This window comes from Capricornis sumatraensis, chromosome 3, assembly GCF_032405125.1.
Source record: "Capricornis sumatraensis isolate serow.1 chromosome 3, serow.2, whole genome shotgun sequence".
NCBI lineage: Eukaryota > Metazoa > Chordata > Mammalia > Artiodactyla > Bovidae > Capricornis > Capricornis sumatraensis.
Window position 1 is genome coordinate 71,162,689 of NC_091071.1, and position 22,889 is coordinate 71,185,577.

At 37.0% G+C, this 22,889-nt stretch overlaps 1 protein-coding gene across 1 annotated transcript; it reads right to left on the bottom strand.

Moving 5' to 3' along the window:
- Positions 1 to 2,276: 2,276 nt before the first annotated feature.
- Positions 2,277 to 22,150, bottom strand: BBS5 (Bardet-Biedl syndrome 5). The gene is made up of 12 exons (XM_068968974.1): positions 22,077 to 22,150; positions 19,056 to 19,138; positions 17,356 to 17,421; positions 16,701 to 16,750; positions 16,460 to 16,587; positions 13,921 to 14,056; positions 12,948 to 13,043; positions 9,012 to 9,074; positions 7,492 to 7,626; positions 3,645 to 3,728; positions 2,721 to 2,744; positions 2,277 to 2,567 (listed from the first exon to the last, which is right to left on the bottom strand). The coding sequence occupies exons 1-12, from the start codon at positions 22,133 to 22,135 to the stop codon at positions 2,466 to 2,468; spliced, it is 1,026 nt and encodes a 341-aa protein (XP_068825075.1). The 5' UTR covers positions 22,136 to 22,150; the 3' UTR covers positions 2,277 to 2,465.
- Positions 22,151 to 22,889: the final 739 nt, after the last annotated feature.

A 22,889-nucleotide genomic window follows, 5' to 3' on the forward strand; every position in this document is an offset into this window, starting at 1 on the left:
TATAAATGTTTATTTTCTACTTAAAACAGCAGGATATATAATATTCTTTGAGAAGTAGGAAACTTAAAGATTGCTACTTAGGCAGATTATTTTTTTGGAAAAAACCTTTAAAAGAATAATACCCCCCCCAATTCACGACTAAATTAAATGGAAAGAAACTGCTAACTTTATAAGATATCCTAAATTATCATTATTCTTAAGCAGAAAAACTATAATTAGTATTGATTAAATTATGATATTACTCGTTCACACTCTGCCTTGCTCTGCAAAGGATTTGATGTGGCAAACAACAATAATAAAACCAGGAAAAAAAGTTAAAAGTTGACATTAGGGGAAAAAAAAAATCCCACAACATATACACTATGATTAATAAAGATATTCTACAGTTTTAAGTGTTGATCTCTTATTAAATAAAAATTTAAAAAATGGAACAGATGTAACCCTATCAGAACAATGTAATCAACAGAACACAGCAAAATCAGGACGAAGTGCTACAATGCCTGGTTATTATTTGAAAAACAGGCTTTATACATGAAAAAAAAAAAAGAATATACAACTAGAATATAAGCTGTTGACTATAATAGAACACACCATATTAAGTATGGGATGCAGAAGGCTGACTTGAAAAAAACTGATCCTTTGTTTATACACAAATAGCATCATATACTTCTTCATGAAATATTTTATTATAAAATTATGTTATCACATTATAAAAAACTCAGTCGGGGTGAAAATATATTGTACTTTCAAAGATTGGTATTCTTAAACATGCTCAAAAGAACATAAGCTCCATAAACAAAGGGATTTGGGGAGGTTTGTTTTGTTCAGTGCTATAGCCACACGACCTCATGAGTGCTCCATAAACATTTGTCAAAGGAATGAATGACTGTCCTTAGATTAGGGAAATATGTATTTTTAAATTTCAAGGTCTCCATCCGTGAGTAAAGGTTTTTTCCTCTTATTTTACATCACGGTGAAGTCAATGGTACTGTCAGCTGCTAAAACAACAGCTGAGAGAAGAGTTCGTTGACTCTTTTTCCATTTATAGATGCCACTAAAGGTTTTAACACTAGAAAAAACTAACAGCTGCTCTCTTGTTTAAACAATAAATGACTCATTTCTCTCTACACGTAACACCTAACATTTGAAAAGATTAATGAGTCAGATGCAAGCATCATAATATGACATTTGAGATTATTACTTACTAATCAGCAACTTTATAGTCTGTTTGGCTTGAAAAACTATTGAAATAATATTCCGAGCTTCATTTTGTGATCTGTATATATTTTTCAAGCACACTTTCCCCCTAATATAGGTTATTATAACTCCATCCCTTAAAAATCCTTTCCTATTTAAATACAGAACCAATTAATAGTTTTTGTTTATTGATTTTTATTAAACCCAGGTTGTGTGTATGTGTGCTGCTCAGTCGTGTCTGACTCTTTGCGACCCCACGAACCGTAACCCGCCAGGCTTCTTTGTCATGGAATTCTCCAGGCAAGAATACTGGAGTGGACTGCCATTTCCTTCTCCAGAGACACTCAGGTTAGCACTTGATTATTACATGTCTATGGTTGTGCATACAGTTGCATTATCTTAAATGATTTTACACACTCAGTTTTTTCACTCTAGAGAAATAGGGCTCCTTTGTTTAATTTTAATGTTTTGACAAAAGTTCCTTACAACATTTCTTTATACTGAAGCAAAGGCAAAAAAAAAAAAAAAAAAAGTGATGCCAGAGAAGTCACCAAATCTTACCTGACCAAGATATCAGAAAATATTGAACTTTTGAACACTTCAAGGAAGTTTAAAGGAATACAAACAGAAAGTCAATAAATGAACTATTTATTTACAAACTATTTAAAGTTATTTTCTTATAAATGTATTCTTGCCAAAATGATATTGAAATTATTTACAAAACAGTACCCAAAACTTTACATAGGGAATTGATATCCTCCAAAGTTAGCTATAATTTTTGGTTTCTACATAAATTATTACCTAAAAATGGTAAGCTTAAGGTTTGTAATTTATATTAGAGTTGGCTTACATTGTTATAAATATATTTAAACCAGAATTTTATAATTAAGAAAGCAGTATTTGATTTCTCCATAAGAAGAGTCTTATACTTTAAAATATTTTCAGAACATTTAATGGTGCTGCATAAACTCTTTATTAAGCTCAATATAATACAGTCTTTTAATATCCACAGACTAATAATTTATAAGTACTAGGTACAAAATAAACATATTTACAACAAACCAGAAAGATTTCGATTACAATTTCAAATATAATTTTTTTAGAAGACTGGCAGTAAAATCTTAGATAAATGATCTTTTTCTTAATCATTAAAAAACTCTCTTAAAAACTTTTTCTGTAAATGTAAAAACTATTCCATGCCTTATAGTAGGCGACTAGTATCTTTAATCTTGAGATATCTGTAAATAGAAATTCAGCTCAACTCAAGATCAACTCATTACTTCCCAAAGTCCCTGTAGGGTGAATCCATCCTTCAATTTCTCTATTGCAAGCCCCAGTTCTTCTGAAAACACAGGTTCACGATCTTGTTGCTTTTTGGGAGATAAGAGGATGAGATGGGAATAGAGAAGGTGAGCAAGGAAGAGGAAAAAAAAACAAAAAATAGGTTTCACATAAGTGTGTGAATACTGAACACTGGAATATAGAAAGTTTTTTTTCATACACTGTAGGTAAAATATCCTTACCTTGTTGCCATCAGCAAAATAAGCCTATAAGACAAAGAAAATTATATTTCACATACTTGACACATAATAGGTTAAGAGGTTAAGGAACAACAGGTAATTAACTTACAGAAAAATTCTGGAAGTAACTGTATTTTAAATTCTGTTACTGTGTTTTTAATGGTTTTCTCACCTATCTTTACAAAGCTGGTAGCAGAATGCACTTTTGTCAATGTCTTCAAGAGTTATGCTAAATTTAAGTGCTAAAACTGTGCTTTGTAATCGGTGAATAGTTAGCACTGTTAACTTGAAAGTAGATGAGAGAATGATTTAGCAGATATAAAATTTTACCCCTACTTTTGGCTTAAAAGATGCTGGCAAAACAAAACAAAGCAGTAAGTGCTTCAGTGTGTCAGCAAATGCACACACACTGAGGTTGTAATAGTTTACAATTAACTATCTTATACTTAGCTTAAAATTTTTCATTCCCAGAGCAGTACTCTAGTCAGATTCATAGACCACAGTATATAGAAAGCATTATTATTATTTTGGCTATTAAATAATACAGATTTGAAAACAAGAAATTTTACTGTTCAAATAGAAATCCATTTTAAAATAATACACCTATAAAATTAAAAGGAGGGAGGTCAACTATATTTAACATATTCTATTATCTTAAAGTATGAAAACACTTTTCACATATCTGAAATCCTCTGAATAAGTTATGTTCTCAAATTATTTCCCAGTTTGGTAATTTAAAAGTATTTTCTCACACAAAAAATTCCCTACCTTGGAAAAAAAAATTCTCCAACTCATGTTTAAAACACTCTAAAAAGTCTCAAGCTTTATGATATTTTACACACTTAAACCATTATTTAATTGAACATGACTCAGAGTTAAAAAAAAGAAAAACACAAGAAATTTAGTGATGCTCCTTCATATGCTCACCACAAAAGCATCCGTGTGATCATCAGAGTCTATCTCTACATCGTCTTGAATTTGTTTGACAGTCAGAGCTTCAAGGGGCTGTGGCTGAAAATCAGTAGATGTTAAAAAGAATCAGTAGATGTTAAAGTACATCAATAAGACCATATTAAACAAATAAATAATTTTAGTAGAATGTGCTATAAGAGTTGTAAATACAAAAGGATATCACAATTACCAACTACTCAAGTCTTACAAAAATCACCGCATAATTTATATTATATTAAAACTTACATGAATAATAAAATGAGTCAGTTAAATCTAAGCTTTTAAATCTGATGTTAGTATCATCAAAAGAGTTCAAATGAAAAATTTACACAAACTTGATATGATACTTAGAAGTATTCATAAAGAAAAAAAACTCTCATTGGGCTTTATCTGATTTTCTGATAGTTAAAAACTCTGGTAGTTTAAAAACCTAACTTGTATAATAGCATATTTTAAAATTTCCTCGAAGCAGTCATTGAATAGAATTTGTGAAAAAAGAAATTCGTGAAAAAAAAGAACTAAGATTTGTATGGAATATTCTAAAAGTAAAGCAAAGTACATACAGTACTGATATCTATTAATTCACTTTTCAAATATTTGAATATCTTTAGTGTATGAGGTGCTATGCTGGCTACCTCCTCTGTCCATGAGATTCTCCACGCAAGAATATTGGAGTGGGTTGCCATGCCCTCCTCCAGGGGATCTTCCCGACCCAGGGACTGAACCCACATCTTTTACATCCCCTGCTTTGGTAGGCGGATTCTTTACCACTAGCACCACCTGGGAACCCCCATGCTGGTACTACCAAAAGTATAAAGTTTTCACCCTTACCACAGAAGGTGTGTAATATAGTTGGAGTGGAGTGAAGGATAAAATACAATTATAAGTAACTAAATATCAAGTTGAACTATAAGAAATTGCCATTTTAATTTTTAAAAATGGTCAAATATTAATAATATCATATGGTTCAACCTACAGAAAATAGCTGTAACAAATGCAGTGTCTATTGTAATAGGAGAGTTTGGCGACAGCACAACTTCTGGCTTGTATATACCAGAAACTTTCATGAAGAAAAGGCTGGCATGTGACTGAGGGCTTTTAGGACAAGGATGATTTTCACAGATAGGATTAGGGGAAAGGGTATTCCTGGCAGAGGGGATCAGCATCAGCAAAGGTGAGAAACCACAGGATCTGGCTGAAGAGGAATAATACAACATGGTCAGAACATGAGAGTCCCACGAGGCAGAGGAGCTAAGCAGGAATATTGTACTGAACAATGCCAAGGAGTATCACTCACACTGTGGTTGTGCAGATAAGGAGGGGAAGGTAGACTGGAGTCTACTGAAATTTTTAAATACCAGCTCAGACAATGTGGACTATTTATGGGTAATTTGTGGGGGAGAGTTGATGTAGGAGTGTAGTGCTGACAAGAGGTTGACCTGATTCCCTAGTCTGAGAACAGCTGGTATTTCAACCATGTTTAGAACTTGTGACTGTGTATAAGTAAATTAACCTATCTAAGCCTCGGTCTCCATAATTGTGAGATGGAGATTATAATAACGATGATGATACAGTTCATAGTGTTTTTGGCAGGATTAAATGAGATGAGGCATTTAAAATTCTCAGAGCAGTGAACAACAAAGAGTAGGCACTCAACACAGTCATTCAACAATTATGACTATTCACTAAGAGTCTAGTATGTGCTACTTTTGATTGCTGGAGACAGAGTGGTTAAAGAAAATAGACAGAAATCCCTGACTTCGTGAACATTATTTATAGTGGAGGAGACTGATTAGTGTTACCAAAAATAAAGCAAGCAAGCGAGAGAGCAAATAAACAAGCAAAATAAGGGATAAAAAAGTGACAGGGGTTGTTGTTGTAGATGGATAGTCAGGGAAGACCTCCCTCAACAGGTGTCTTTGGAGTAGGACTTACATGTAGTGACACAGCGAGTTACTATGGCTAACTGTTATTACACACTGAGGGCCAAAGAAGGGGAAAAAAGAAAAATGAAAGGTAGCGAGAGAATGGGTAGCAGCGTCTCCCAGGTGCTGGCCACTTTATGGACACAGTCAATAACTCTGTGAAAGAGATTATCTTTATTTTATAATGTGAAAACTGAAGCTCAAATCCACCTAGAATCACAAATAAATGGTGAAATTAGAACCGAAGTCAGAATTGTCAGGTTCCAAGGACCATGGTTGTTCTACAACATTATTCTACAAGCAAAAGTAGCAAAGGAAACTGCCGTTTGAATGGAAAGAAAGGGATAGGGACAGGGGAGAGGATGGTATAATTGGCTGAATGTTTAAAATGAGATAACGGGAAAAATAAATAATGGTAAATCCCAGGGTTTTGAGCACATCTGACTTTGACAATAAGGTGGTAAATAAATAGATGAATCAGTAGGATTTTGATTTTGAGAAAAAATGACAAGATTTTAGGTATGCCAAGTTTGAGATACTCAATCATGTCCTACTGTATCTCACTGATTTGGAAAGTTATTGATTAAATTACTAAGATAAAATTTTAAAGGAGAAATTCAATTCATGTTATTTGAATGTTCATCTATGTGAAAATATTCAATAATACTTGGAACCATGAAAAGCTGAGAGAGTATGCCAAGGTCAGAAAGATCTGGGAGTCATCTACATAAGTACCAGCTGAAGAAACTGGAGGAGCAAGTGATATTGCTGAGGAACATACAGAGGAGGCAGAGCGAAAGGGAGAATGCTGGAAGCCGTGCAGGCTGGGAAGAAAGCAGAAAGGATGGTTAAGGAGATAAAATACCGAAGAGTGTCCAATACTGTGTCAACAACCCAAAGGCAAACTTCAGCTGGAAGGGGAAGGGGATATATATGGAACTTGACAGGGAGAGAAAAAAGAAGCACAACGAAGTTGAAGTCAGAGGGTATGAGTTAGTACTTAGCTGTCCAATCCAGCTTTTTGATCTTCCCTGGCCACCTGCTGTAGTACTCCAAGAGCAGGAGAAGAGACAGATAATATGTGTGATATACGATATAGCTCGACATGCGTGGTACTGTTTGGGATACTGATGAAAGAGTGGGTGGACACCAGCAATACACCAGACAGTGAGGGCCTCAGCAAAAGAACAGACAGCAAGGGAGCCTGGGACAGAGCGTCCCTGGCAAGGGTACTGCTGTCAGAGCAGATGGTGAGGAGTCTCTAATGGAGTGGCTGGGAGGACACCAGTGAACCACCAGATGACGAGGGGCCCACGTGCAGAGGCTGAAGAGTAAAGCCAAAAGACAGATGATGGACCCGGAGAGCAGTGACTGGGGCAGAAACTAGAAGTCACGAGGAAGACAAAGAGCAGACAGGCAAGCGTGATATTCAAAGTATTTCATAACTGACTTGGAAGAGGCTCTGATAAATATGAACTGACACAGGCCACATTGATGAAGCAGTCTCCTGCTGTTGCTATATTGTGGTCACTAGAGGAAGAAAATAGTGTTTGTGAGGCCTGTAAGGTTTGACCAAATGCTAATGGGTGGCTGAAGTAGAATAAAAATAAAGTTATCAGAATGAGAGATTTAAGTCTTTGTACATCAGAAGAGCCTTGCATATGGGGACATCTTTGGATAGACTGCTACATAGATGGGCAGGAATGAATGGTGAAGCAGCCAGGGAGAAGACAGGTGGTAGGCACAAATAAGAGTCAGCCATACCGACTAAGCAGAGTCTGTATATTCATCATTTTAAACATGGTTTAAAATTAAATTTTGCATAAAGCTAACTGAAGTTTATAGATTATATAAAGACAATTCAGCAAATTCTATACATCACACACTGAACAAAATACCTTTTCTTCCATCTCGTAATCCACTCCAAATATAGGATTGGCAGAATAGACTTTGTGAAGTGAGTTGATCTCCTTAACTGATTCTTGTAGTTTCTCCACAGGATCTATTTTAAAGCCAAGAACATATCCTCCACTCTACAGGAAAAAATAATGAAAAACCAGAAAACAAGCCTGAGGAATCATTTACAACATATGATAAACTACAGTTCTAATTGTTCTTATTTCAGAACACAATATGTAAGCTGATTTTTTTAAATTAAATTTTTTATTATAAAAACTTCCAGCATACACAAAAATAGAAGAGTACAATAACTGTCCATGTAGCTATCATCCAGCTTCAAAAAGTAACAACATATGGCCAACTCTGTTCCATCTTTAACTTTCCCATCCCCCAAATCTCCTCCCCTTACCCACTCAGAATTATTTTGAAGTATCCAGATATCACATAAATTCATCTGTAAATATCAAAGGTAATATTTCAAGATTAAAAAAATACACTACTGTAGATTATGAAGGTCAAGGGAATTAAGTTTTTCCTGAGCTTGACCTTGAAAATGAATAGACTATATATTAAAAGACAAAAGGGAATGGCATACCTGTTGTTGGAGAAAAAGTATTAAAAAAATTAAGTACCCATATGGTGATGGTTGAGAGCAATTTGCTCTGGGGTGAGAGTATATGTTTTGGGGCTCAAATCCTGGTTTTACAACAAACTTCCTAGCTGTGTGATGTTGGGAGATTCTTTTTTTTTTCTTTCTGCTGTGCCACGAGGCCTGCAGGCACTTAGTTCCCTGACCAGAGATTGAGCCCAGGTCGTGGCAGTATAAGAGTGCTGACTCTTAACCACTGAACTGCTGGGGAATTCCCATTTAAGCTTTAATTTCCTAACCATAAAATGGTTATCATGTTGTTGTGAATATAGTAAACACTCAATAAATGGCAGCTACCAATCTATAGGCCAGGGGAAAGGAGCAGACATTCCTGTTTAAATTTAGAATTCAGAAGAGAAACACCACTTTCAAAAAATTTATAAGTATAAATTACACCTGGCATAATGGGGCACAGCAGTTTCTAACTAGATACAGTATAACCTGTGTTTGGTAGTATAAAATCTCAAATAGGGTGTGTGTATCTGTGTATACCTTTGCTGCTTGGTCTTGTGAATCAGTCAGACCTAGAAGCAAAAGCTAGCTCTACCGCTTACTACTTATGAGACCATGGACAAGGTTCCTAACTTCTCCAAGCCTCAGTTTCCTTGACTGTAAAATGGGGAAAAATAGTAACTGTATCATAGGGTTGTATAAAGACTGAAATAATGTCACGACCATAATCATAATTAATATGTCTGCCCAATAAAGAAACATAAGCAGGATTCTTTCCATGGGAACAATTAACCTCATGTTACAGCTAATATTCTTCTTGGATATAAACTGGTTACTATATAAATAAAACTAAAAACATAGACTGTCATACAGTTTTTAAAATCTATTAAAGATTAATAAAAATGTAAAACATCTTACCTGCTGAGAGCTTTCTATGACAAGAGCTAAACCAAATTTTGAATCTCTAATCTTTATTGACCGCTAGATGTAAAACGAAAAAGAAAAAAAAAGTTTGTTTTTATCTGACAGTAGTGACATTTTAACAGTAGTTTTCCAACTTTTACACAGTAACTACTTTTAATAGTTTGAAAAACAGAATTCTTCCCTTTTCTTTTTCCTCACGCTCCCATGGAGATCAAGTAAATAAAAATTCTCATACTGGAAACAGGCAACAAATTTGTAAGGTAATACAAAGACAATGCCGCTGAAATATGCACAAAATTCTGACTTAAAGGTTCCCTGCTTCAGGGAGTCCACAACTTCCCTGAATATTTTAAACCAAAGACCAACAATCTTTTAGTTATGGAGAGCCAGTGTCTTTGGTGGTTTCTAAGGCTAGGTTAGTTTTTAAAAGTCACATGTGCCTCCTGTTTCTTACATCATAGATGGCTAAATTCTGAAAGAACCCCCATTCCATTTACTGGAGAAAAAAAAGAAAGTATGGGTATTCATCACTGGGCATCAAGGAAGCCTGGGATAGGTCAAACGTTAAGTGTGACATGAGGATGAAACTTGGCTAGCAGAGGGGCAGTGACACCAGTGACCTGGAAGAAGGGTAGAGGGACAGAAGCATAATGACATGCAGGACCTGTAGAAAGTGACACAAAATGTACTCACTGGTAGGGTTAGAGAGAACCATGGAGAATCTAACATTATGACCAGCAGACCAAAGGCCCTAGAAGGATAGTGTTTGTGGTAGGTGATGGGGTATCATATACCCAGAAAAAGATGGGTACTGTAAGGTGAGAAAGAAAAAGAGAGAGACAGACAGACTAAATGGTAATTGTAATGAAAACCTGGCCTTCCATTTAGATTACTTCATACCCTGCCAGGCGTATACAGAGTCCTGGTTAAGAACCACAGAACAGTGGCATCCTGGTTATGAACAGCTAATGTAACCAGGTGACTGAGGTTGACAGAGGCTGTCAAGAAAGAAACTGGCAAGAAGATGTGTGTGTGTGTGTGTGTGTGTGTGTGTATATACACATCTATAGGAATGGAAAAATCATAGCTTTGACTAGACGGACCTTTGCTGGCAAAGTAACATCTCTGCTTTTTAATATGCTGTCTAGGTTGGTTATAGCATAAAGAAAGCTGAGCACTGAAGAAGTGACACTTTTGAACTGTGGTGCTGGAAAATACTCTTGAGAGTCTCTTGGACTGCAAGATCCAACCATTTAGTCCTAAAGGAAATCAGTCCTGAATATTCATTGGAAGGACTGATGCTAAACCTGCAACTCCAATACTTTAGCCACCTGATGCAAAGAACTGACTCAATGGAAAAGACCCTGATGTTGGGAAAGATTGAAGGTGGAAGGAGAAGAGGATGACAGAGGATGACATGGTTGGATGCCATCACCAACTTGATGGGATATGAGTTTGAGTAGGCTCCGGGAGTTGGTGATGGACAGGGAAGCCTGGCATGCTGCAGTCCATGGGGTCGCAAAGGGTTGGACACGAATGAGCAATTGAACTGATAGGCGGGGAGTCAGGGCAATGGCTGAGGCACAGAGCTGAAGTTAGAAAATGATTGTCTCCGTGACAGACTGGCAGTATCAGATTGCAAGTTGTTTAGGCCAGGCTGAATTCATTCCAGAGTCCATATTTGGCAACTGTATTCTTAAAAAAACAAAAAGTACACTACTTGAAGAACAGAAAGCACAGGTTGTTTACTACTCAATAATTAAGTTTTCAGCATAATAGAGGCTGAGCAAGCTATAGCATATGTAAATGCAATGTAAAACAGCAATGAACAATACTAACATCAATTATATCAAATGCCTGTGTAGACTCTCACATTTTCCTAGCTATGGTGTTAATTCTTATATTTCTTTAGATGACCAGAAATAATTTTCTTCCTATCAGATCCTACATTTTTTTGTTTAATGTATTGCTTTTCTCCACCAGACTGGAAGCTTCTTAAAGGCAGAAACTGTGTTCTGGTTCACGACTTTCATTACTGAGCACAGGGTAAGTGCTCACTATTTGGCAAATCAATGATCAGATACTTTAAAGTAATTCACATATAAAACAACTTAGCAAAAGATAGGCTGGGAATATTTTGCAAATAATTATCTTTCTCACAGGTCAAGAAATCTTTCTTAAAAATAAAAGTTTCCAGGTATCACATACATTACATCTAATACTCAATAAACATTTAGTAATGAAACTGGTTAGTCTTAAGACTACTTATATTCTACAATAAGGGTGATCATCACAGGATAACCTTACAGGATTTTTATTAACTATTTTTATGTTTCATCTAATTTGCACTGGGATCTAATGAGCAGTTTTTTAAATATATAAAATGAAATCCTTCAGCTTATTGGAGTTTATGATTTGTTTCACTGAATCACATACTTACCATTTAAGCAGTGCAGAGTTAAAAGAATCACTTTTATCCACTCCCAAAACAAACTGATCTCAGATGTAAATAGTTCTTATTCTAAATTCTAACAGCTTTAATTTAATTTAAGCTAAAATCATTATCAATAAAAGCCATCTTGATTCCTTTCACCAAACCTGTGGTATGAATCCAACTTATACTACAGGCTGTATCTGAATACAATAAAAACACTTCATTCACAGAATCAATGAATCTATTCTGGCTTTAAAAGGGTTTGAGCGGAAAGTAGCAAGCCATAAAGTGTGTGAGTCAGTGAGCCATGCCAAAGAACACTATATATTGGGTTGGCCAAAAAGGTTGTTCAAGTTTTTCTATAAGCTTCCCTGGAAAGTACTTTGAATAAAATCTAAGAAAAATCACCTTAATCTGTGTGATAATTATCTAAAATTAAAAATTTATTGAGGTATACTTAATTTACAAGGTTGTGCCAATTTCAGGTACACAGCAAAATGAATCTGCCATACAAATACATATACCCACTTTTCTCCAGATTCCCTTCCCATATAGACCATTACAGAGTACTAAGAGTTCTCTGTACTATACAGTAGGTCCTTATTTATTTTATATACACTGGGGGCTTCCCTGATAGCTCATTTGGTAAAAGAATCTGCCTGCAATGCAGGAGACCCTGGTTCAATTCCTGGGTTGGGAAGATCCGCTGGAGAAGGAATAGGCTACTCACTGCAGTATTCTTGGGCTTCCTTTGTGGCTCAGCTGGTGAAGAATCCACCTGCAATGTGGGGGACCTGGGTTCGATCCCTGGGTTGGGAAAATCACCTGGAGAAGGGCAAAGCTACCCACTCCAGTATTCTGGCCTGGAGAATTTCATGGACTATATAGTCAGTGGGGTCAGAGTTGGACACGACTGAGCGACTTTCACTTCACTTCACTTCACATACATTAGTGTACATGTGTCAATCCCAACTTTCCAATTTATCCTTCCCCCTTACCTTCCAATAACCATACGTTTATCTTCTGCATCTGTGCTATTTAAACTTTTAGAATCCAGCATGTGCATGCATGCTCAGTTGCTAAGTCGTGTCCAACTCTTTTACAATCCTGAGGACTGTAGTCCACCAGGCTCCTCTGTCCATGGGATTTTCCAGGCAAGAATACTGGAGTGGGCAGCCATTTCCTTCTCCAGGGGATCTTCCCGACCCAGGGGTTGAACCTACGCCTCCTGCATTGGCAGGTGGATTCTTTACCACTGAGCCACCTGGGAAGCCCAGAATCCAGTATATTTTTCTCTTAATGAAAACAGAAATGTAAGCTGATAATGGTGCTGTTTCGCTTGACTGTAAATACAATTGGGTCTTTTCTGATTATCAACATTTAAAAAGTATGCTGTCACTTAAAAAGGGGAAGAGAATCCCCAAAGTCCTGTTAACTGTTGAACAGAAATTATTTATTCTACATTAAAATAAGGTCATCGAAATGCATGTACTTACAATTTGCAGATATGGTATACTGACGTTAAAACTGTCATTCATATTTGCATGCCACACAATTCTCACATTGGTAATAAAAAAGGTTCCTAAATTTCCCTGTGAAGGAGAATGATGAGAGGGACATCAGTGATCATGTCTGAATACCTACTCTTTACTTTCTAAACATGAGAATAATTCTGATTATCACAGCAGCATAAAATACCAGAATTGAGCATTATGAGGAGTTACTCAGATGTGGAGCTATCTATATCCTATAACATATTTATCATAGTCCACAACTAGAACTTTTCAAGTGAGCAAAGCTTACTCACAATTTAAGCTTATGATTCCATGTTTAGCAAGAGCACAATGTTTTACCACAGTGGTTATCAGCTGAAACTAGGCTGTAACACCCATGAAGGCTGGAAACTATTCTTAGTAAGAGACAATTTTTTTCTAGAAATTGATTTGTTTCTTGTTCCAACTATTAGTTGCTTATATGTTTCATCTGGTTATAATTTCAAGAGGAAATGAAAAGTTACAATAATGGATGTAGGAGTCACCAAGTGAGTTAACATGTTTAATTCCATCAAGACTGGATTAAAAGGCTTCCATGACAGTCCACCCTATGACTCACCTCAATTAGCCTAAGTTTTGCTGTGGAGGGTAGTGTAGTAAGGGAGAAAGAGCGAGACTGTGGGATAAACTAGCTGTGGAAGTCACCTAAGTCTTTAGGGCCTAAGTTTTTCATCTGTAAGTGAATAGTAAGAGACTGGACTAGATGATCCTCTAAGGTCCATGTAAGCTCTAAAGTTTATATAAAACAACTGTTGCTAAAAAGAGTATAAGAATATGAAAATCAGAGTATATTTATATCAAGAGCTATAATGCTAATATTAAGAGTTAAATAAATATACAAACCCAATCATAAATGGAAAAATGATTATCAAAGAAAGCACTGCCCCAAAAAGTTCGTTAGTTCTTTGCATGGTACCTGATCACTTGATAAATTCCATACTCCATTGATTTTATTATATACATTTTCTTGTGGTAATAATCTTAGTTGCTTATTTTGAATTAGAGCACTTCTCAATTTAAAATCACGATACATTTTAGAAGTTTCATATGCTCTATAAAAAAAGAATAAAAGATTAATTCAAACTGAAAATGTGGTTTTCTTAGATTATGTCTATTTATCTACAAAAATACACATTTGTACATCACTCAAATAGCTATTAAGGTAAGTTTAAAAAATTGCTTTTGGTTGATAAGTTTTGGTGATTATAGTCTTTTGTACTATATTTGTCATTTCAGTGTAGTATTTACAAGTTTTGTCTCAGTAACCTAAATTTGAGATGTCTAATAGTATGGCACAAATGAGAAGAAGCAAATTTTTTCTTTAAGCTGAAAAACAATGCTTGTAAAAATAGACATGAATATTAATTTTTCTATCAAAAAGCTTCCCTTCATTTCTCTGTTTTAGGTAAAAGCACAATTATTCTCTTAACATAAATAGGAGTACAATTACTTTTCCACTGAAACCTGAAAATTTATGCCCACATCTACCTATATACAGAAAATTAGAATGAATCTGTACCAACTCCAAAAGGAACTCTAAGACAGAGTATGTATCTGTGTGTGTCTGCATAATAAATTCCTAGACTTTTTCTTTCTGTGTTTCCCTACTGATCAATAACAAAAACAGAAGAAAATTCTGATTAACTTTTGGTTAATTCTAATTTTAACTCCACAAAATACAAGCTAATTTACCCTTTTATCAAAGCTAAAGTATTTTCCTGGCCTGAACAACTTTAAATGTCATTTATATAAGTTATAACATGTATTGTTAAACTAATGAGTGTTACTTTAATCTTCTAAGATATGAATTATGAAAAAGCAGAATTTTAGCATTTGCCCATAAATCTTAATTTCCTTTAGGACTGTAAACATCAATATTTAACCAGTGGAAAAAATGGAAATTATTTATCTATAAATTGTTTTGGGGAAACACCCAACATTTTTATACTATTAAGAAAAAGGAGCTTCCTGGCTCCCTTCATACTCCATTTCATATTCTCTAAGTGAAATAAAGAGATATGAATCAGGTATGTGCTTAAGAGAACTAAAAAAAACATGCTTTCACACAAAAACTTGTATATGCATGTTCATAGAAGCATTATTCCTAATAGCTAAGAAGTGGAAACAACCCAAATGTCCATCAGCTAATGAGTGGATAAACAAAACATGTGTCCATAGAATGGAATCTTATTCCACTATAAAAAGGAGAGATGTACTGATATATGACACAGCATGCAGCATGTCTGAAGACATCACATAAGTGAAAGGAGTCAGACACAGAACGCCACTATGTTATGTGATTCCATTTATATGAAATTCCCAGAATAGGCAAATCCACAGAGACAGAAAGTAAACCAGTGGTTGCCAAGGGCCACAGGGAGGAGGGAATACGGAGTGACTACTATGAGGGTTTCTTTTCGGGGTACTGAAAATATTCTGGAATTGAGTAGTGGTGAATATACTAACATTACTAAATTGTAAACTTTAAAATGGTAAATTTCATGTTATGTGAATTATATCTCCAAGAAAATCAAACCATTATACATTAAAAAGTCATCAACAAAATTTTAAAAAATAACTAGGAAACTAATAAATTTGCAATACACATACCAGTAAAATTAAGAAATTTATAACAGAAAACTATATACATAGCCAAAGAGTATGAAAATTTTCAACATCACTAGTAATAAAAGGAATTCAAATTAAAACAACAGTATATATGTGTGTGTGTGCACACATACTATATATCTGCATGTAAAAAAAAATCTTGTGTGTATATACTTTTTTTCTCTTGGCCTGGCATCTTAGCCAAACTTTTAAGAAAACCACACTAATTAGGGCTGGTTCAAAAAAAAAAAAAAGAGCTGAGGTAGTAAAGAAGAGAATAGCTAAACAAAAACCCAAAACTCTTTAGAGAAATCACCCAATCATGCCTTCTACTGTTAGAAAAATAATCTTAATTCCTTAATTGAATTATTCAATTTACCAAGATTATTTTGAATAATCTTAATTTGATGAATTAAGTTGAATGAATTCTGTTTCATTTTTTAACTATCTTGGTAGCTAATTTAACAGTTTTATGTGTTTTATAAATAACTTCAAAGTGAAAGTGAAAGTTGCTCAGTCGTGTCTGACTCTTTGCAATCCTAAAGTCCATGGAATTCTCCAGGCCAGAATACTGGAGTGGGTAACTTGTTCCCTTCTCCAGGGGACCTTCCCAACCCAGGGATTGAACCCAGGTCTCCCACATTGCAGGCGGATTCTTTATCAGCTGAGCCACCAGGAAAGACCTTCAAAGTGTTTAAACAGTAATGCAACATGTTCTATGTATCTTTGGGAAGTCTGCAACAGACCTTGGAGGAAGGCAGCACTATATGTCAAAATTTTATCCTCTAAACCTTTATATCATAAAATTACCTTAAAAATATTCAATAATCTATCAAGTATTACCATACCTGTGTACTGCAATCAGAGAAGTATAAAGTCTAGGACTTCCAGGAACCAAATTCGTAAATATAAACTCAAAACGAGTATTGTTACATTTTGTTAAAACATAAAGAGCTTCAGTTTGGCCTCGTAATTTCTGTAAGGACAAATTTTAACAGCAATTTCTTATTTACAGTGAAAACAAACATCAATCTCAGATATCTACTGTTTCCTCACTATATATATTTCAATAAGATTTTTCTGACTTACAGAATTAGCAGTCCTTGTTGTAATATTCAATATGCAGTTGTAACCAATAGCTAAAATTCAAAAGTAAAGAATTTAAAGAACATGATACAATGAACTAAGGGGAAAAAACATATATATATATATATATATATATATACAGAACTCTAAGCTTAAAAAATCAAATATATATAAAAACACAACTTTAAAAAATTTTAAGAAACATCTACAAATAAGTTAAATAATTAAAAGAAATATAAAGCTAATTCTGCCTCTTTTGAACAAACAAAAATAAAGTCTAGCTGGATAATCTACAATAGTTTAAAAAACAAGTGAAACAACATTTAACACAATGAAAGGTTGTACTTTTTATTAGAATTTAGATCTCCCTTGAAACAGGTTATAGAAAATTTCAAAGCAGAGGAAAATATAAAACCAAAAATCAATGTAAAGGCATTAATCTTATAAGCATCCAAGAGACAAAGCAGACAGATTGAAAAAACATTTCTTTTGCATTATCATGCAGTCTGTGGTTAATCTAGGATTTCTTAAGTTTTTATCAATGAAAACTTTTCACATATTTCATGGTATAGCTTTTTTTTTTTGGTTTCAAGAGCCACTGTGCAAGCTGATGTGGCAAATTACTTTTTCTTGCATGCTTTCTAAAAAAGATACTTACAAAGATTGACTCTGGGTAATGCCAAAGAGTGCCAGATAATTCTTAAATTTGTTACTAAGAGTCTACCTAAAAGCAAACAAACAGAACATCAGGTTACCTTACCTAAGGACCCACTTCTGTAATACTGAATGAGATGGACATGAAACTTCTGGCCCAGCAACAATAGCAACACTTGTAGATGTTTTTCACACATTTATTAATTGACAATATTGATTGAGCATATAGATTCTAGGTAAGATATACAATATGTGATTTAGAATCCCAGAGAAACAAAATCTGACAGTTGACAGAAAAAATACAGGTATTCACTGCCAACAGCTTGGTTTGACTCAACTGATAAACGAGAAAAGTTTGTACTTTTTTTTTCTTGATAGAAGCTGTTCCGGGGGTCCTAGCAGGTCATATGCGTCCAACTGAGTATGTGTGAGAGACAGTATAATTACTAAGCCATTCAGTGAAATTACATTTCTCAAAGAACTCTCATATACACATGAATCCCTGCCATATGAGTGCTCTCTTAGCAGTTCTCATTTAAATGAGCCTTTTTTTTCCTATGAACAAATTTTTTCCTCATATGTAGTTATAGCTAGGCTGAAGTCTGTTAAAGGCTTATGCTTTTCATCTTTAGCCTCAAACTGATGTTCTTACACTGAAATATGCTCAAAGTTAGATAAGCTTCATTTCTCAAAGTATATCCTATAGAACAGTAGTCCCTATAGATGCCCCAAGGCAAAAAAAAAATCAAGTAAATCTATGCATGGTAAACTATATGTCTTAGAAATATAAAATACCATTGTGTGTGTGTTATGTTGCCTCAGTCGTGTCTGACTCTTTGCAACCCTATGGACGGTAGCCCACCAGGCTCCTGTCCATGGGATTCTCTAGGCAAGAATACTGGAGTGGGTTGCCATGGCCTCCTCCAGGGGATCTTCCCAACCCAGGAATCGAACCCACACCTCTTAGGTCTCCTGCACTGGCAGGCAGGTTCACTGAAACAGAGGATGAGATGGTTAGATGTCATCACCAACTCAATGCACGTGAGTTTCAGCAAACTCCAGGAGATAGTGAAGGACAGGGAAGTCTGCCATGCTGCAGTCCAAGGGGTCACAAAGAGTCTGATATGACTTAGTGACTGAACAACAACAACTTTGTTTAACACAGCATTTCTTCACCAAATTATAACCATGGGATTCTTTTGATGAGTAATCTATAGCCATGACATACTCCTTCCTCCATGAAAAAACCCCTAGACTATCTAAAATCAGAGAAACTAAGCATGGGGTCGCAAAGAGTCGGACACAACTGAGCGACTGAACTGAACTGACTGAAGCCTGTGTGAATGCCAGAATGAGATGCAATAGGAGATTCTAAAAACAAAGGAAGGCATCTCAAGGGAAACTGGAGCATTACATGATATGTTTGACAAACAGTAAGTCACCCAGCATGGCTAGAATGTAAAGTTCCCACAAGACCACACAAGAATGGTCTTCTGGACTGCACGCATCAACTGGGGTCAAACAGAAACGAGATGGATCACTTAAACTAGGTTAACTGAGGTCTGTTTACAGAAGAACTTAGTACAATAGTATCAGGAACCATAAGCAACATATAATGCTGTTTCATGTCTTATTCTCCAGCTAATATAACTTAACATTTTAAATTTAAACCAGAAACATAAAATACATTAGAAATATACTCACCTCTATCCCCATTATTTCCTTTGGTGTCTTCAACTGAATCTAAACAATCAATAAGGACTTCTCCAGGTCTTGTTTTCATTTGTCTAAAATAAATATAAAGGCTTTAATATTTTAGCTACAACATCCACTTACAATCGTGGGAGGGAAAAGACATCTGTATATAAAACAGGCAAAAGTGTAAATGACACAGTACCGAATGCTCAGCCATCTGAAAATAAGCTTTGCAAGAACTTTAAGAACCTGGCGACCAAGTGGGGCCTGGAGTGACCAGGGACATGCAGAGAAGCCAGAAATAAAGAGAAATAAGAGAGAGAGAAGAGAATCCATGATTAGAGACCTTAGAAGTAAGAAATGATAAGAGAATGTGGGGAGACTGGCCTGGCTGGGGAAGAAGGTACATGTTAAGAGAGAGTGAAAAATACAATAGGATAAGTGACAACAAACCAGATTATGGAGAACTAGAATGCCAGTCAGACAGATATGGGTTTTATCTGGTGTACAGTGGAGAAGCCCCAGAGGTTTCTGTATAGAGCAAAGAAGTCATGCAGTTACAGAAGGAATGGATTAAAGCAAAGCAACATTCCTGCTGCTGCGAAGTTGGTTCAGTCATGTCCAACTCTGTGCGACCCCATAGACGGCAGCCCACCAGGATCCCCCGTCCCTGGGATTCTCCAGGCAAGAACACTGGAGTGGGTTGCCATTTCCTTCCCCAATGCATGAAAGTGAAAAGTGAAAGTGAAGTCTCTCAGTCGTGTCCGATCTTGGCGACCCCATGGACTGCAGCCCACCAGGCTCCTCTGTCCATGAGATTTTCCAGGCAAGAGTAGGACTTGGTAAAAAATCAGATAAAGGAGACACAAGAAAATAAAGAATGAAGAATAGGTTGCTGACTGACAGAATGCAATGTAGAGTGTCCATAAAAAAGAAAAAGAAAAACCCAGCAGAATATGTGGTGGAGCTTTGTAACACATTCTCAATAAAGCTAATTCAATTATCTATTGGAAATACAGACATGATCATATCAAGTTCCTGCTTCAAAGCCAAGTAAGTTATCCCAATGCCTAGAAGAAGGAAGTTCAAAATCCTCAACTGAATATTTCATAATCTGGCTAATTTACCTTTCTATTTGCACCTCTTCCCTCTACTTGCCAGATCCTGCCTTCTAGCCAATGAGATTTTGGAATACTCTCCTCCTGTCTCCTCTAGCAAGGCCCTGCTCATTCATCAGGGCTCAATTCAGATTATTTTTTGAGGCCTTCCCTAGGAATAATGGACTTTTTTGTTTCTACAATCTTCCAGCTTTTTGTTCATTTTTTTCAATGATGGTATTTACCACATTTTAAATAGTTGTCTGTATGTATCCCTGCACTAGAATGGTGGGGTGGGGTGGTGTCATTTCCTATTATTTTGTATCTTTATTTTTTAAATTTTTTGCATCTCCCACCATGGGATTCTCCAGGCAATAATATTGGAGTGGGCTGCCATTTCTGCCTTCAGGGGTTCTTCCCCACCCAGGGATCCAACCTGCTTCTCTTACAACTGCATTGGCAGGCGAGTTCTTTACCACTAGCGTCACCTGGGGAGAAGGCAACGGCACCCCACTCTGGTACTCTTGCCTGGAAAATCCCATGGACGGAGGAGCCTGGTAGGCTACAGTCGATGGGGTCGCTAAGAGTCAGACACAACTGAGCGATTTCACTTTCACTTTTCACTTTCATGCATTGGAGAAAGAAATGGCAACCCACTCCAGTGTTCTTGCCTGAAGAATCCCAGGGACGGGAGAGCCTGGTGGGCTGCCGTCTATGGGATCGCACAGAGTCGGACACTACTGAAGTGACTTAGTAGTAGTAGTAGTAGCGCCACCTGGGAAGCCCCAGTTAACAGCACAGTAACCAGCACATACCAAGGATTTTATAAATGTTTAATAAACTGAAAACGTTCATGAAATGGACCTCTGCTTGATTAAGAACTTTCCAGGGTAATAGAAAAAGTCAAAGAATGTGTGCAACATATTACTGTCACATAACTATAAATTCCCTTCTCTCACAACTGTCTTAAATGATCCAAGACCATCTTAGTAATAGACATCTAGCCACAACTAAGTCTGGAAAATTAATATTTCATTTTTTCCACCGAAGAAAATTCTGTTCATAATAAAGAACATAAGAAGTGGCTAAAAAGCAGCAAACCATTACTAAAAACCTTAATTTTACTATTTTTCAATACTTAACCCTCATGAGTTTAAGTAGGCTGCGGGAGTTGGTGATGGACAGGCAAGCTTGGAGTGCTGCAGTCCATGACGTCGCAAAGAGTCGGACGTGACTGAGCGACTAAACTGAATACCCAATGGGCATTTTGGGCATTTTTTCCTGGAATGCTGGTAGGAAGTTTCTAACTAGTCTTTAAAACATTAAATTTCCTAAAACAGGATTTCTGTTTGCGAGACTTCAAAAGGAGGTTCCTTCTTACTGTTGGTGATTTGGAAGCTTACCATGGGAATAAAGTTTGCATGCTGGGGGATTCTGGAGAATGCTTACTCCCTCTTCCTTCGGAGACTCAAGCTTTAGAATGAAGTCATTTTTCTAAGGGCCCACAATGTATGTCCTTATTTTAGACCTAGTTTTAGAATCCTCGTTTCCTGAGTCGCTGCCCCAGGTTCCTTCCACCATAAGAAACTGGCACGGCAAGTTCACTAGGGTGTTCTAGACGCCCAAGCCCTCGGCGGTCCCGGCCGTGTTTGGGCTAAGCTTCCTGATAGATTACCCGGGCCAAGCCAAGCCCTAGGATTTTACGGGACCGAAACGGCGTACAACCTAGAAGAGCCCCGGCTGTGGGGCCTCGGGAGGGCCGCAGGGTCCCGGCCAGTCTGGGGTTTCTTGAGGCGAGCCCAGCAGCGACAACCTCCTCCCACCCTCGATAGGCCCGTGAGCCGCGGGGTCGTAGACTCCGTCCGCGGGTCGGGAAATCGCGTTGCGACGCCTCCTACAGGCTCCAGGCCCCTGGGGAATCTTGGCGACTCACTGTGAGGAAACGTCGAAGCGGACATCCCGGTCCTCCCAAAGCGCATCCAGCACGGACATGCTGACCACAGCGGTGGAGGCCGAGTGGCGTCCCGCCGGCTCCAAGGCAACCAGTCGCCTCTGTCACGACGTCTACGGAAGGCGCCGAGGCCCAAACTTCCTCGAGGTAACGTCGCGCTTTCCCGGCCCTGTCGGATTTGAGGATTTGAGGCTCCAGGCAGGATTCTGCGACTCAAAAAAGCCGAGCTGGCCCCTGGCCAGGAGCTGGTGCTTGACTTCTGAGTGACCTTCCTCGCCTCCTTAGAGCTCGTCGCAACCACTCTTTCCATTTCTCTACCCTGTCAAAAAATTCAAACTTAAGAAATTTCCCTGGCCGTCTGCTGGTTGACTTTGCGCTTCCAGTACTGAGGGCCCCGGATCTGATCCCTGATCGGAGACCTATTAATAAGATGTTGCAAGCTACAGGACGTGGCAAACTCACCTGTAAACATGTGCTACATTTAATGAAAAAGCAAGGATAACGTAGAAAGTCTGAGAGCCCTGGAAGATTATTCCCAGATCTTAAAACTTAAGCAATAAAACCCCAACATTTGCACAGGTGGATGTCAGAATTGTTATATGCCCGTCCTTCATTTGTACCTTCCCCTCTACCCTCCTGTTGAAGTGGAATGTCTCTGTTCTCCTCTGACTGTCCCACCGTTGTATGATGGGAGTCTTGGGAGCGCTGGTGTCTTTAGTTTGACAGGTCACCAAGGGGAATTGTGCTTCAAGGAAATGTACTTAATGGCTTATAGCCAGGAGCTTCATTTATTGT

What these genes read in the sequence shown, in the direction of transcription:
- BBS5 (XM_068968974.1), bottom strand. Translation starts at nt 22,135, where the DNA reads ATGTCCGTGCTGGATGCGCTTTGGGAGGACCGGGATGTCCGCTTCGAC. An exon ending in GTATACCATATCTGCAAATT is followed by an intron (nt 9,075 to 12,947) that starts GTAAGTACATGC and finishes TTTTACATCTAG; the next exon opens with CGGTCAATAAAGATTAGAGA. An exon ending in TCATAGAAAGCTCTCAGCAG is followed by an intron (nt 7,627 to 9,011) that starts GTAAGATGTTTT and finishes TTTTTCCTGTAG; the next exon opens with AGTGGAGGATATGTTCTTGG.